This window comes from Pangasianodon hypophthalmus, chromosome 23 (genome assembly GCF_027358585.1).
Source record: "Pangasianodon hypophthalmus isolate fPanHyp1 chromosome 23, fPanHyp1.pri, whole genome shotgun sequence".
NCBI lineage: Eukaryota > Metazoa > Chordata > Actinopteri > Siluriformes > Pangasiidae > Pangasianodon > Pangasianodon hypophthalmus.
In genome coordinates this window covers 1,275,001-1,292,500 of record NC_069732.1, presented here as the reverse complement: position 1 = coordinate 1,292,500, position 17,500 = coordinate 1,275,001, and the positions used below count along the sequence as shown (strand labels likewise).

At 46.7% G+C, this 17,500-nt stretch overlaps 2 protein-coding genes across 3 annotated transcripts in view; one reads left to right on the top strand and one right to left on the bottom strand.

Annotated features, from left to right (window-relative positions):
* Window positions 1-3,870, bottom strand: part of fbxl20 (F-box and leucine-rich repeat protein 20) — a 17,848-nt gene extending 13,978 nt beyond the window's left edge. The window contains exon 1 of the mRNA XM_034298619.2: window positions 3,575-3,870. Within this exon, the coding sequence (XP_034154510.1) occupies window positions 3,575-3,616 (42 nt within the window). The 5' untranslated portion in view covers window positions 3,617-3,870. The remainder of the gene's footprint in view (window positions 1-3,574) is intronic.
* A 3,821-nt stretch (window positions 3,871-7,691) lies between these two features.
* Window positions 7,692-17,500, top strand: part of cdk12 (cyclin-dependent kinase 12) — a 29,201-nt gene continuing 19,392 nt past the window's right edge. Inside the window, exons 1-3 of one of the 2 annotated variants that reach the window (XM_034298434.2) lie at window positions 7,692-8,457; window positions 8,555-9,567; window positions 16,820-17,482. In XM_034298434.2, coding sequence (XP_034154325.2) covers window positions 8,582-9,567; window positions 16,820-17,482 — 1,649 coding nt within the window. In that variant the 5' untranslated portion in view covers window positions 7,692-8,457; window positions 8,555-8,581. Of the gene's footprint in view, window positions 8,462-8,554; window positions 9,568-16,819; window positions 17,483-17,500 lie in introns of both variants that reach the window. The other variant, XM_053228304.1, reaches the window with a different exon arrangement.

The window sequence follows — 17,500 nt, the reverse complement described above, 5'->3', positions numbered from 1 at the left end:
AGCTCAGAGTTTACAAGCTGTGACGCAACGCTGCTCTTTCTCAATATGGCTGAACGCATGTGAGTGGGATTAGCGCCCGATGCTAAACGTAACTACAGTAATCTTAATCGTATAAAATCATTTTATTAATAATTTAACGACACATCTGAGGTAAATATTGAGGTTCTTGATATTTGTGTATTCCTTATACGGTCTCTGTGTGCCTACATTTATGTATAAAACACTTAACAGCTACGTAATCGCTAGAATATTTTTGCTAGCCTCAGATATCAGTTAGGATTAGCTAGCACGTGTGTTTCCATCGCATCTCATCTCAATTTATCCACTGAGCTGATCTTGTTTTAAAAATCCCACATCAAAACCATGTACTCATGAGTTCTGTGTGTGTGTGTGTGTGTGTGTGTGTGTGTGTGTGTGTGTGTGTGTCCCTCAGAATATTCAACAGAACAATGCTAACAATGAAATACTTCATATTTTTCCATTTGTTGTCTCTTTAAATCCATTTTTTTACCTCAGGATCTCCGCTGAATCACATCACAAAGCTAACAATTAGCTTTTTAATTTTATTTTTAATTTCTCTGGCCTTTCTCAGTGACGATAGCGGGAATGCTAATGCTAAATGATTGTTATGGATTTATGGATGCAATAGAACTGACCTCATTATCATCATTCTACAATTCACCTCCATTAATGTGTGACATTTCTAAGTTATTGTGCCTACTGTCTTAGACTCAATGATCTCTGTGAGCTTTATGCTAACCATATAGCCTCGAATAAGCCTTAATGCTAGCAGTGGCAACCTGAAAACCTGAGCAAAAACTAGTTCTTCCAGATAAAATAATGGAAAACTCAGATTACGAATTCAACAGTACTGAAGGATTTGGTTACCTTTGTTTTCTTTCCCAGCTATAAAGTAGGGAAAGTAGAAAGTAATATTGTTTTTTGCTTAAAAAAAAAAAAAAAAAAAAAAGAGAGAGAGACTCTTTGCTATTGTAGTCTGCTAGCTAACAGTCTAATGATCAGTCAGTGCATGAGATTAGCGTTGTGCATAAATTAATTTAGTTAAATCCCTACAGAGACACTAATCATGACCTCTAGCTCTGTGTTCCTAATAAAGTAGCTTTAACTTTACACATTTAATTACATACTGGTGCATTATGGGTAATACACACTCCCTCACACACACAAACATCAAATTACCTACAAAAACAACAACAACAACAACAACAGAGTAACTTGCTATAACTAGCATTAATCTCTATAGCTAAGCAAAAGTTGTTAGCTAAACAATAGTACCAGACATTAAACTGGCAGATTAGCATCTACGTTAGCAACGTACACAGTTCCACACATGTTTATGTAAACAATCAATTATTCACCAAGTTCATAATCTATTTTTTTCTCCTTATCTTGATGATGTTACGTGGAAAACGGAACTGTTAGCTGTACAGAGCAGAATTTGACTATCAAGCATTTTCTCCTATAGCTATAGCTACACAATGCTAATACGAGATGATGAATTTCCTGTGCGTTTCCTCTTATCGTTCTTCCTCTCCGTATCTTACAGACTTTTAGCTTAAATGTTACACTATTTACTATTACACCTAAATCACAATGGGCCTCATTTATCAACCGTGTAGTAACTTAGAAGTGTAGTAACTTGTGTGTGTAAAGGTTTTCATGGTCAAACCAAACTAAAAATCCCACCAGATTCACAAAAGTTCCTGATTTCCTTTGTACTCAAATATGTATGTGGATAAACACCAATCAGCCGTCAATCACCAGCCCAATCATGGCAAATGTACATTTAGCCACGCCTACAAAACTCCATAAAAGGCAAAGAGGGCTGAAAGTACAGTAAAATCTTAAAGTAATGCAGCTCGGCCACTGCAGCGTGTCAGCTACCGTAGACACACACTAACCCCTCCTACTTTTATCCTAATTTAATGGCTAGTCTTAATTTATTTTATGTTGATGAATTTCTTTTGGAATTGCTTTCTTTCTTGTCATTAATATGTTCAAAAGTTCTTTAAATTGGTGCGTGATGTTAATAAAGAAGTCGTTTAAAACGTGACGGAGTAAAACGTTTACAAAATCGCAGGACTATTCCATGATCTGAAGATCCATCAAGGTTCACGTCAACTTGCTAGTGTGAACGTAGCGTTAAGATTAAAGAGCTAATGTTAGTGAGGGCTACATGGTGGTTGTCGTGGCAACATTACATTGCGACAGGTTCGACTGTTCGTTAAATAAATAGCCAGGTGTGTTGGATCAGGTGACCTGCTAATAATTGAATGTTAGCATTCTAAGAGAGAAAGTTGTGTGTGTGAAGTTTTCACAAGGAAAAGTTGTGTTTTTGAAGGTTTCAGTGTGGAAACAAGGCAAAAGTAAAACCACAAACATTGTGGATTTTACAACACAAAAGCCTGGAGATGCATCACTCCCATTATTACTGACAAGCACACTGACTTTATTAGTCACCGCACTGCTGTAGGTGTTTAGATGGAATTGTTTGTTTCAGTATGACAGAGTCAGGACAGTAATGTCATTCTAGGTCAGTTAGCACAGAGACAGATTGTTGAGAGTTTCTGCCCCCACTTTGCCACCCCACATCTACCACCTCACTGAGTTAGCCTGCATGCTAAACCCTTCCGAGTCCCAGCCCTGCATCGCTTTCATTCTTTATGTCTTTACAAATGAATAATCAATCAGTGGGTGAGGATTAGTGACACATCAGCACACACACACACACACACACACACACCGCCACACTGAGCCGCACTCTGACGTCATAACACACAACACGCACAGCGACATTGTTGCGTTAAGCACGCGACATGAAAGAGCAGAGACACAGCAGTGACAGTGTGAGGAGCTGAAGCTGAGCTTTAAACCGACATCTCCCACTTCTCAATCATATGCTTCTCTTCTTTATTACCAGTCCAGGCCTCACGAGTGTGTGTGTGTGTGTGTGTGTGTCGGCTTCACAACAGTCCAGCTTTATGCTCAGACCTGATCATATCTATCACGTGATGAGTTTAAAGTGCGTAAAGTTGTGTGTAAGCAGTGTGTAAGCAGTGTGTAAAGTGTGTGTTAGCAGTGTGTAAAGTGTGTGTAAAGTGTGTGTTAGCTGTGTGTTAGCTGTGTGTTAGCTGTGTGCTGTCTCCGGCTTGGTAAAGGAAATGTGGCGGGTTTGTTTTGATAGACGGCGCATAAGCAGGGAAGGAAAGCAGGCGAATAGCCGCCACACGCAGACATGCGGAGGATTAAACCCCCACAACAGCATGGACTCGCTCGGAGAAGCTTTCTGAGACTGGTTAAAGGACATGTTCATGTTAAAGTGAGCAGAAAAACAACTCGGCCTAAGAGGAAATCCTGAGCTGCACAAAGCTGCGAGCACAACAACAAAGAGGAAACAGCTGACAGTGAGGAGCTCCAGGCCCCAGACCCTCATCTGCCCGTCATCTGTTCACTAATCACCCCAGCACAGCCGTGCTGAGAGCCTCCCTGCCCCTGTCCTGCCCCTGTCCTGCCCCTGGTCCTGTCCCTGTCTCTGTCCCAGTCCCAGGCTCACCTCAAAGCGGCTCCGCGACACTCCGTTCACCTCCTTCCCCATTCCACTCCGGACTATTTCTGTCAGATGACTCGATCTGCTAATGATCCGCGGGTTTAAAAGGGCAAAAGCGAGCTGTGTGTGCTGCTGCTGGCGATATTCAGCCTTCTCCTCCTGCTCATTCTCCCCCAGTCTCACACACTCACAGACTTCTCCTCCTCTCTGTTCTTCAGTCACAGAACAGAGGCGCTCCTGAGCTGGAATTAAGCCGAGCTTATCTGTTTCACTGCAGATCTCCTCCTCCTCCTCCTCCTCCCCCCTCCTTTACCCCAGTAACATCACATCACACACTCCACACACACTCCACACACACTCCTCTCCCAACTCCCAGCTACTTATCCCCAAACCTAACCCCATACACTGCTCCCATAATCACTAATATCAACATCATCAGTGCTCCAAACCTGCAGCTCTGCACTCACACACTCTCACACACTCTCACACACACACCTCCAGCTCTGTATCATTATCATCACCACAATGATCACACATTCACACCTCAGAAATCATCAGAACGCCGTTTTATTGTCTTTAAAGTGACTTTAGCAGCTCGGCCCGATTTTCAGGTTTGTAAACAAAGCAGGGAATTCTGGGTATTATGGATCTCCACTGACAACGTGGGTGAAGGTTTTTAATTTAATCGCTTAAACTAAAGAAAAATAATCATTGTTATATCAATTAACAGCACAAATGATGGAGTTTTAATATGTTTTAATTAGTTTGATCCTCATTTTCTTCCTGATGTGAAGCTGGAACAGATCTCAGATCAGTCTGGAGTTTATATCAAACAACACCAACACGCGGCTTTTTTACACAAATCTAACACAATCCAAGTGTTTACATCGTGTTATTAGTCCATCTGAACGAACAGGTGTTGTTTTTAACAGATTTACGACATTTACATATTTGTTTAAATGTCCTGTTACTCGGAAAAAACCCACAACACTGGACTGCGCGTACACACCGGAAATGACGTACGCGGAAGCGGGTTTGTATACAAACGCGGAATTGGTCTGTTTAGATGTCTTACAGAATACACACTCTGTATTGTGTGTTAGTGTGTATCGTACAAACACACTTGGCACTGTTTACTTTTGATATTCAACACAACTTGATGTCTTAATTTCTTATAAAATAATATATTTAATTACTAAACTTTATGTCAACCAAAAGCGGAACTGTTGCCTGAGGGTCCGTGTTCCAGCACGGAAGAAATATTTGCAAGAACGCAAAACATTTACGATGAAAAACATATACATAACCTAAATAAAAAAAAATAAATAAAAAAAAACTATTGATAATTAAGTTCTTGTACATGACTAATGAAATTAAACACATCTTTGTAATAAAGCAGGTTTGATTGCTTAGCATTATTAAGGTGTTATTAAAGTAAAACACAATAAACATGTTCTCTGTACTAAAGCACTGACAGATTATATTAAAGCGTGTATTTCCTGCTTCAGTAGGATCACAGGAACATACAGGACGAGCTGGAAGCTAAACAACACAAATCTGGTCTCATTCCATCATCTTACAGCTTAATAAAGTAAAACTGAAGTATAGATCTGCAGTGGAAGAGAAGAAAATATAAAAACTCACTTTATTTGTTATTATAATTATTAGTTTACACCACAGTACTGTTGAGTTCTGGATTGTGATTGGTCAGAAGGTGTTGATTAATTTTCTAGAACAGCAGCTCTGACAATAGTGCAGGTTTATATTAATGCTCTCGTTCTGATGCGTTATCGTTTCTATAGCAACAGCTCATTCACAGGGACGTGTACAGTGAACGCTCCACTGATAATAAACAGATTAAAAAATGTTGTTGATATGATGAAGTTTTCTGTAAGGAAAAAAGTGTTTATTTAACATTTATGGAAGGAGTCTCCAGTGTCAGCGCTTTGTAACAGTCAGAGGTAAAGCAGTAACTTTAGGTTTTCTGAGGTCTTCAGCAGGACAGAGGAGTTTACGCTTCTTTGCGGTTTCTCAGTAAGATGACAAGCTGCGATTTTTTTAACTACAAGAGAGAGAATAAAGAGATTCTGGTGAGGCAACAACTGTTTATAGCTGCTATAACGTAAGTGACAACAGGAACGAACTTGTTTCATGGATGTTCCACAACATTAAATGTAACTATAAATGGATAAAAGTATGATGTGTCATCGCTGCGGTGTAAGAGGAGTAAAACACTTGGGGACATGCTGTTAGAGGAAAATAATCAGCTTCAGGATGGTAACAGTAACTCCGCTTCATCACACCACCCTGGTGTTGATTATTTTCCAGGATGTCTCAGTGTGTTTTATTCCATACAGGACCATTATTCCATTCTATGATTTGCATTTCCATTAAATGAATCATAGCAGAACCCACCAAACCCATAAAGACTTCCTTCATTAGACAACATAGAGGACAAACTTCATTATTTTTCTTTGTGCTTATTTAATATACTGATTAACGCTGTATTATTTATTCCACTGTGGCACTTGTATAAACCAGACTTACTCTGGAATCTTTCAGGTTATGAACCGATTGTGTAAGTGTTTTATGTCACTATTTCATCATCTGTTCACATGTTTTAAAAGTTGTACTCATTAAGAAGGAATAGTTGTTGGGTTTACCCCTAATTATGTAGGACACAACCCAGAGACTTGATTAAACCGGAGCTGAGTCGTGTTTTACAGGATTATCAGCCTGGGCCTGCTTCCTGCCGTGGGTTTAAACAGAACAGAAATAACTAATCATGCTGAACAACAGGTTTCTGAGAGTCAGCAGATTGTTCAGTGCTCATAGGATGTCTCTGAGAAATCAGGATTTAAAGGAGAAATGTATTTGAGAGGAATTACAAACATGGTAATCTGAAAGAAGAAAAACAACATTGTTAGTGGTAATGAGAGAGAGAGAGAGAGAGAGAGAGAGACAGATGTGTTATTTATGCTTTCACTCACTGATGAGAAGGTTTTTTTTCACAATAAGTCCTACTTCTTGTGTCTGTGCTGTGTTAGAGAAAAGCAGCCTTTGATAAGGATCTCAGTTAGACTGTAAACACTTTCACCTCTAACACGTGTTTAAATAAAACCATTACAAAGGTCTCTCATCACGCTGGCTTACTGCTGTGGGACACTGATCGATGCTTTCGCCTTCACAAGCTGAGAAACTGAGAAAGTTTCCAGTTTACTCAGAGTGCTAATGTCAGACTATTACACAGCCGACGCTGTCAATCACACAAACACGTCTAAAAACGCTTTATTTGATTTGTTTACATGCATTTCAGCTCAGAGGCGCTTTAAATGCGCACGTGCGTTGCGCGGATTTTCCTCCAACATGGCAACACGGAGCTTTTCACTTCCTGTTTGGTCAGAAATCAGAAATATAAACCGGTTTGGCTGTTGGCTGAATCATCATGCTGTCAGCTTCATTTATCGCGTAGCTGCGTTTTCACTGCGCCTGCGCAGTTTATTCGAATAACAGTTTATAAGAATAATGAATAATAATAAATAATAATTAATAATAATGAACGCTAATAGGTCTAAGTCTATAAACGACAGTAATAATAATAATAATAATAATAGTAAGAAGAAGAATAAATGAATTTGCTTCATTATAGGAATAAAAACAGTATAGTCAAAATATTAAAGAATAAAAATAGGAAGATAAATCAATGACGGCAATCAGTCAATAAATAATAATGCTTATTATTATTATTATTATTATTATTATTATAAAAAATCAGTTTAGGAATTAAAATGTCATTTATAAAAACAACAACAACAAAAAAATATTAAGAAGAACAATCAGCGACCGCAGCCAATCCCAGAGCGCAAAGAGAGGAATATTAATGAGCTGATTGGTTGTCGCCTAGCAACCGTTTCACCTAGCCTGACAGCACTTCCGGGATTTAGAAATTCAACGGATATATTTTTATTTATATATATATTGTTTTAATTCTAAGTACATTTTGATGCAGTAGGACTGGTAAGGATATCGTAATTCGGTTCTAACAAGACATATACTTTGATAAAAATAAAATATACTTGTATATGATTTTTCGTAAACGGCGCATGCGCCAAACGTCAGTTCCGTTGTAGCTACGCGCGAGGCGAGCTGTATTGTATCCGCGGGAGCGCGCGCACAGGCAGCGAGAACGCGCAGTTGTCAGCTTAGCAACAATGGCCACTTCGGACTCGTAAAGCGAAGGGGCGGTGGAGCGTTTCTTTAAATCCACGAACATCGCCCTAAATATCGGCCTGTTTTCCTTTCAGAGCTGCTAAAAAATAAACTGGAATAAATTCTGCACACGAATATATGATTATTGCCGATAAATATAAAAAACTGATAAAGATATTACTGAGAAATATTAAAAGCGAAACATGTAAACAGAACTAAACCGGCTTGCAAGTTTTTTTTCAGTTTAGTGAAACATTAGTCCATGTATGATGGATTTCTATTCGTTCCTGAATCTTTAAAAGACTCAAATCCAAAAGCTCGGTGCACGGAAAAGGATAAATAGTTGAAAAAGGAGACTTTTATCCTTATATCTTTTTGTGTTTTTTTGAAAAGAGCTCGCTCGCTAGCTGGCTAGCTTAGCTTAGCACGGCTTAGCACAGCTAGCTAGCTAACCAAGGCGAGGAGAAAGTACGCAGTGTCCTCACATTGTTTTTGGAGGTTATTTTTTCCGTCAAGCTGCAAGAGACTTAATTTTGAACGAAACAGAGATTGATAAAGAAGTTTAAACCGCTATTTATGATTCATTGGTGTTATTTTTGTAACGTCAGAAGAGAAGAGGCGCGCGCTGCAGGAGAAGTTGGCCGGGGATGAGTTCCGGATAAAGCCGTGAGCAGCGCTAAGTGTGTGAGCTAAACTCCATTAAAGTGCACACTGCTGGGTGAGTGAGTGTGTGTGCGAGTGTGTTTCAGTGTGTTTGTGTTTTTAATCTTTCCCCAGAAGGGACCGTGGTCGGCGGAATAAGGCATGCCTGGCTCGGACCGACATCATGTCACCAAGCGGAAGTCGGAACCTGAATATAAACAACAAACGACGGCCACCACCGGAAATGCCGACTCCAGGCTTCATCAGACCAAATCTACGGGCTCCTCATCGTCCTCCTCTTCTTCTTCATCGTCGTCGAAGCACAACAAACGCCACAAACCGTCCACGCACGGCAGCCGGGCGGACTCTCCGGTGGAGCCCCCTGTCGTCTCCATTAAGCCCTTGGTGGAATATGATGACATAAGTTCCGATTCGGATGAGTTCCTGGACCCTCCCGGACCTCCGGCCGAGAAGGCGCAGGATGAGCTGTACCGTAACAAAGAGATCCGAACTCATAAACGCAAACGCTCGAGGAAAAAGTCCAAAGACCCGCATCGGGTCCGGGAGTCGGGCGACGACGGAGACAGAGACGCCAAGACGAAGAAGACGGGCGACCGAGAGGGAAAAGACGCAAAGCGGAAAGGCAGAGACAAGCTCGCGTCCGCCGTGGGCGTCTCTCGACAGGAAGGTGACTCGGGTTCGAGGCGCGCGGCCGCAGAGTCGCATTCGTCCGCCGTCGCTCTTCAGTTAGCCGAGTCCTCGAGCTCCGCGTCGCAGAAAAGTAAAAGCAAAGAATCGCACGATTCGTCCCACAGGTCGTCTCACCGCTCGCACCGGAACAAGATGGAGCCCGAGCGCGAGCACTCGGACCGCAGCCGCCGCAAGGCATCCAAAAACCGGAAAGGTGGCTCGTCTCGAACCGGAGGCAGTGGCGCTGGTGTCTCCGTCTCCGCCTCCTCCCCCGTGGAGCCAGAGGACGGCTACTCGTCCCGGCGCCGAGCGAGCACGCCGAGTCCGTACCGGGACAGCTCCCGCCGGAGCAGGCAGAGATCCGAGAGTCCGTACTCGCGCCGGAGATCCTCCAGCTACGACCGGGACGGGAGTCCGTACGGAACCAGACGCTCGTGCAGCACCAGTCCGGTGTCCCGGTGAGTACCGACGTCCGCACGCCTTACAGCCGGACGCCGCCGAGCGCCGCCACACGCCTCATACACCTCATACACCTCCACCTGCCGAGCGCCGCCTCACGCCTCATACACCTCCACCTGCCGAGCGCCGCCTCACGCCTCATACACCTCATACACCTCCACCTGCCGAGCGCCGCCTCACGCCTCATACACCTCCATACACCTCCACCTGCCGAGCGCCGCCACATGCCTCATACACCTCCACCTGCCGAGCGCCACCACACGCCTCATACACCTCCACCTGCCGAGCGCCACCACACGCCTCATACACCTCCATACACCTCCACCTGCCGAACGCCGCCACATGCCTCATACACCTCCACCTGCCGAGCGCCGCCACATGCCTCATACACCTCCACCTGCCGAGCGCCACCACACGCCTCATACACCTCCACCTGCCGAGCGCCACCACACGCCTCATACACCTCCATACACCTCCACCTGCCGAACACCGCCACACGCCTCATACACCTCCATACACCTCCACCTGCCGAGCGCCGCCACATGCCTCATACACCTCCACCTGCCGAGCGCCGCCATACACCTCATACAACTCACACACCTCCACCTGCCGAACACCTCCACAGACCTCATACACCTCATACACCTCCACCTGCCGAGCGCCGCCACACGCCTCATACACCTCCACCTGCCGAACACCTCCACACACCTCCACACGCCTCATACACCTCATACACCTCCACCTGCCGAACACCGCCACACGCCTCATACACCTCATACACCTCCACCTGCCGAACACCACCACACGCCTCATACACCTCCACCTGCCGAGCACCACCACACGCCTCATACACCTCCACCTGCCGAGCGCCGCCACACGCCTCATACACCTCCACCTGCCGAACACCGCCACACGCCTCATACACCTCATACACCTCATACACCTCCATACACCTCCACCTGCCGAGCGTCTCCACACACCTCATACACCTCCACCTGCCGAGCGCCGCCACACACCTCATACACCTCCACCTGCCGAGCGCCGCCACATGCCTCATACACCTCACACACCTCCACCTGCCGAACACCTCCACACGCCTCATACACCTCCACACACCTCATACACCTCCACCTGCCGAGCGCCGCCACACGCCTCATACACCTCCACCTGCCGAGCGCCACCACACGCCTCATACACCTCCACCTGCCGAGCGCCGCCACATGCCTCATACACCTCATACACCTCCACCTGCCGAACACCGCCACACGTCTCATACACCTCCACACACCCACGTACACCTCCACACACCCACGTACACCTCCACACACCTCCACACGCCTCATACACCTCCATACACCTCCACACGCCTCATACACCTCCACACACCTCCACACGCCTCATACACCTCCGTACACCTCCACACGCCTCATACACCTCCGTACACCTCCACACGCCTCATGCACCTCCACACGCCTCATACACCTCCACACACCTCCACACGCCTCATACACCTCCACACACCTCATACACCTCCACACACACCTCCACACGCCTCATACACCTCCATACACCTCCACACGCCTCATACACCTCCACACACCTCCACACGCCTCATACACCTCCATACACCTCCACACGCCTCATACACCTCCACACACCTCCACACGCCTCATACACCTCCGTACACCTCCACACGCCTCATGCACCTCCACACGCCTCATACACCTCCACACACCTCCACACGCCTCATACACCTCCACACACCTCCACACGCCTCATACACCTCCACACACCTCCACACGCCTCATACACCTCCACACACCTCCACACACCTCCACACACCTCATACACCTCCACACGCCTCATACACCTCCGTACACCTCCACACACCTCATACACCTCCACACACCTCATACACCTCCACACGCCTCATACACCTCCACACACACCTCCACACGCCTCATACACCTCCACACACACCTCCACACGCCTCATACACCTCCACACACACCTCCACACGCCTCATACACCTCCACACACACCTCCACACGCCTCATACACCTCCACACACACCTCCACACGCCTCATACACCTCCACACGCCTCATACACCTCCACACGCCTCATACACCTCCGTACACCTCCACACGCCTCATACACCTCCGTACACCTCCACACGCCTCATACACCTCCACACGCACCTCCACACTCCTCATACATCTCCACACGTCTCATACACCTCATACACCTCCGTACACCTCCACACGCCTCATGCACCTCCACACGCCTCATACACCTCCGTACACCTCCGCACACCTCCATACACCTCCACACGCCTCATACACCTCATACACCTCCGTACACCTCCACACGCCTCATACACCTCCACACGCCTCATACACCTCCGTACACCTCCATACACCTCCACACACCTCATACACCTCCACACGCCTCATACACCTCCACACGCCTCATACACCTCTATACACCTCCACACACCTCATACACCTCCACACGCCTCATACACCTCCGTACACCTCCATACACCTCCACACACCTCATACACCTCCACACGCCTCATACACCTCCGTACACCTCCATACACCTCCACACACCTCATACACCTCCACACGCCTCATACACCTCCACACACCTCATACACCTCCACACGCCTCATACACCTCCACACACCTCATACACCTCCACACGCCTCATACACCTCCATACACCTCATACACCTCCACACACCTCATACACCTCCACACACCTCATACACCTCCGTACACCTCATACACCTCCGTACACCTCCACACGCCTCATACACCTCCACACGCCTCATACACCTCCACACACCTCCACACACCTCATACACCTCCACACACCTCATACACCTCCGTACACCTCCACACGCCTCATACACCTCCACACTCCTCATACACCTCCGTACACCTCCATACACCTCCACACGCCTCATACACCTCCACACGCCTCATACACCTCCACACGCCTCATACACCTCCGTACACCTCCACACGCCTCATACACCTCCACACGCCTCATACACCTCCGTACACCTCCATACACCTCCACACACCTCATACACCTCCACACGCCTCATACACCTCCGTACACCTCCATACACCTCCACACACCTCATACACCTCCACACGCCTCATACACCTCCACACGCCTCATACACCTCCGTACACCTCCACACACCTCATACACCTCCACACGCCTCATGCACCTCCACACACACCTCCACACTCCTCATACACCTTATACACCTCCGTACACCTCCACACGCCTCATACACCTCCACACGCCTCATACACCTCCGTACACCTCCATACACCTCCACACACCTCATACACCTCCACACGCCTCATACACCTCCACACGCCTCATACACCTCCGTACACCTCCACACACCTCATACACCTCCACACGCCTCATGCACCTCCACACACACCTCCACACTCCTCATACACCTTATACACCTCCGTACACCTCCACACGCCTCATGCACCTCCACACACACCTCCACACACCTCATACACCTCCACACGCCTCATGCACCTCCTCACGCCTCATGCACCTCCACACACACCTCCACACACCTCATACACCTCCACACGCCTCATACACCTCCACACGCCTCATACGGCTCCACACACACCTCCACACACCTCCATACACCTCCGTACACCTCTATACACCTCCACACACCTCATACACCTCCACACGCCTCATACACCTCCACACGCCTCATACACCTCCACACACCTCCACACGCCTCATACACCTCCACACGCCTCATACACCTCATACACCTCCACACGCCTCATACACCTCCACACGCCTCATACACCTCCACCTGCCGAACGCCTCCATACACCTCCACACGCCTCATACACCTCCACACGCCTCATACACCTCCACACGCCTCATACACCTCCACACTCCTCATACACCTCCACACACCTCATACACCTCCATACACCTCCACACGCCTCATACACCTCCACACGCCTCATACACCTCCACACACATCTCCACACGCCTCATACACCTCCACACACACCTCCACACACCTCCACACGCCTCATACACCTCCACACACACCTCCACACGCCTCATACACCTCCACACACATCTCCACACGCCTCATACACCTCCACACACACCTCCACACACCTCCACACGCCTCATACACCTCCACACACACCTCCACACGCCTCATACACCTCCACACACATCTCCACACGCCTCATACACCTCCACACACACCTCCACACGCCTCATACACCTCCACACGCCTCATACACCTCCACACACACCTCCACGCGCCTCATACACCTCCACACGCCTCATACACCTCCACACACACCTCCACACGCCTCATACACCTCCACACGCCTCCACACGCCTCCATACGCCTCATACACCTCCACACGCCTCCAGACGCCTCATACACCTCCAGACACCTCATACACCTCCACACGCCTCATACACCTCCACACACACCTCCACACACACCTCCACACGCCTCATACACCTCCACACACACCTCCACATGCCTCATACACCTCCACACACACCTCCACACGCCTCATACACCTCCACCCACACCTCCACACGCCTCATACACCTCCACACGCCTCATACACCTCCACTCACACCTCCACACGCCTCATACACCTCCACACGCCTCCATACACCTCCCCCTGCCGAACGTCTCCATACACCTCCACCTGCCGAACATCTCCATACACCTCCACCTGCCGAACGCTTCCATACACCTCCACCTGCCGAACGCCTCCATACACCTCCACCTGCCGAACGCCTCCATTCACCTCCACCTGCCGAACGCCTCCATACACCTCCACCTGCTGAACACCTCCATAGACCTTCTTCCTGGAAAGAAAAAATAAAACAAATGTTTTTATTAAGTCTCGTCATGTCGGCGATGTGCTTTTTCCCTCTTTGCTCTGCTTCATGTTACACGTTTCTTATGTGAAAAGATGTAAAATATTAGTACAGCAGTGTTATACAGTCAGAAGGTGCTGCCACCACCGTGCTTCACCGAAAGCGGTAAGCAGGTAAAATTGTGCGCGTTTAATTTAGCGTACTGATTCAGTGCAGTTTAGATAAAGAGAGGAACACCATTCAGATGAATCTAATATTTAAATATGAAGTTTCTTTATTTAGTTTTATTTAAATAAGTCAGATTCTTAATTTTACATTTTTTGACAGGAAATAATCGTTGATTGTAAATTGGTTGGTTGTAAGAAAATAACTGATTATAGTGGATGTGTGGTTATAGTAAGAATTGTCACAACTGTACACTGATTGGTCGTTACCATAGAAACAATACCATTAGGTTATACACGAGGTAGCGTGCATACGCAGCGAATATGAGAGAAAATGCTAAAATATTCCTCTGGAAAGACAGGTAATGATGATGTCATGATAGGGAAGGACGATTATGACAAAAATATCGCGAACACTGAAAATAGTGAAATTTTTAAAAATTGACATAAAATTGTAACTTTTTAGAGATTTTAAAGATTCCGTAGAAATTAAACATTTAATTTAATCCGTTCTAATCCTAATTTTATTCCTCACACTGCACCGTAGTCATTTTATTCACTTTCAGAAGAGAAATATTAACTTTACGATGCAGGTTTCAGCTTCTCCATCGCATCCGATCGCTTCAGTCTTTACATCCTCACAGCGTCACTAACTTTATCACATGCTGAGGTGTTTGTCTTTATCCGGCGTAAATGATTAATCAGAGACGCGCGATTGTCGGTGAGGTGAGTGTGTTAAAGTTCTGGACAGTTCTAACGTTAACACACACACACACACACACAGGGTGAGACGACGCTGTATTTCTGTCCTGCTGTTTATTTCTAATTCCACTCTGGAGATTAAACTCTGTCCCAGCGATTACATCATCATTGTGGTATTCCAGCTGATTGTGAGTCAGTGTTAGTTTACAGATAAATATTAATATATACGTTTAGAGTAATGACGCCCGGCTGCAACAACAACCAGCACACGCTGGGTGTGAAAAAATCTGAAGTGTTTGGTTTTACAGAGTGATAAAGCGTGATTTATTCTCAGTTCTCAGAATTTTGTTGTGTAACACAGGAACGCCTAGTTGTACCGATCAGAAGGGATTGTTGTTATTATTATTATTATTATTTTTTTTTTAGAGGAGGTGCGTAATAATTCTGATCGTTTGACATGGGGATAATGATCTGTGTATAAATCACAGAGGTGGGCGTGTCTTCATGATGTCATGAAGAACTCTGCGTGTACTACACAAACATTGTTTTGATATTTATTAGAAGCGCTTGTTTTAGGGGGCGGGGCCACACTCGGATCATTAGTAGGTCACATGAACATCTCATAAGCTAGGAATTTAATAACTCCTCTTTAAAAGAGACACGCTCTTTTAAACCTTGTCTAGATTTAATTGTTCTGCCTTTTAAACTTAAAAAGAATGAGCACTTCGAGCGCTGGAGCGTCTTTATACCGAAGAAGAACTCTCTTCCCACAGGATATAGCGTAATTACAGCATAGTTACGTTACGTAATACTGACTGCATATGATCGGAAAAAAGTCTGATCAGGGAGGGGCCGGATACCACGACACTTATCTACTCTGCAATTTAAAAACATTTGCTGGAACTCTCTCACGTTAAGCCCAAAGGATACATGCTTAAGTATTTATTTTTGAAATGTTGTACGTTTCATTTCAGCGCGATCCTTTTCCCTTCAGCGCACGAAGCGAAATCTGGCTCAGGGGTTGTGCGTCATGGATCAGCTCACCATGTCGGAAATATCAGAGAAATAACCACTTACTGAAAGGAAAGAGGAGAAATGAAATGGGCTGTTAAACACAGCAGACGTGCGAGCGTACGACTGTGTGATTATTTAACTTGTATTCACTTGTGATCTGATTAAATAACGAAGCTGAATTGATGTAAATCTCTCCCCTGTGTCAGTTATTTCCATTAAAGCGCCATTTGATGTTTTTCTCCAACGTGCCAGAGATAACTAGCTTTCGAGAGTAGCGCGTTACAGAAGACGCAGAGACGCTAAACGTGTCTGACTCCTAGCGCTGCGTTCAAATTTTCTTTTTAAACACAGTTTAAAAAGTAAAGTCTATGAAGGTGTTCCTGTGTTCCAGGATTTAGGATGGAGCCATAATTTGTTAAATGTTTTTGTCTGTTTGTTTTCAGGCGCTCGATCCGGTCACGCAGTCGTTCTCCCATGTACTCGTCCTCTCGTCGATCCTCTTCACACTCACGCAGCAAGAAACACACTTCGCTGGGCGGAGCCAGCGGGAGCTCCGCCTCCAGGAGCCGCCCAGCCAGCCGTTCCCCTTCATCTTCCCGCCTGCCCATCTCGTCGAGCCTGGGGGCGGAGCTTACACGCAGGAAAAAAGAAAGGCAAGCTGCAGCGGCAGCTCGGGCGGCTGCGACTCCGCCCACTCAACCTCAAGACCAGAAGGTGGAGCCAGATTCGGGTCCGCCCCTAGCACCCGAGCCTCCGCCTCCTGCTCCTGCTCCAAATCTCATCACGTCAGAAGAAACAGATGTAGCACCGCCCCCTCCTCCACTTCCTGCAAATTCCCCGCCCCCACTTCCTCTCAATTCTCCTCCTCCACTTCCTCTCAATTCTCCGCCCCCACTTCCTTTAAACTCTCCACCGCCGCTGCCTTTAAATTCACCACCACCACTTCCTCTGAACTCTCCGCCTCCACTTCCTTCTTCAGCCCCACCTACATCCTCAGGCCTGCAGCCTCAGTCCAAAAGCCCCGCCCACAAAACCACGCCAATCAAAACCTCCACCCTTCCGCCCCTCCCTCTACCACCAGTACTACTGGGAGACTGCAGGGACAGGTGAGTACACACACACAC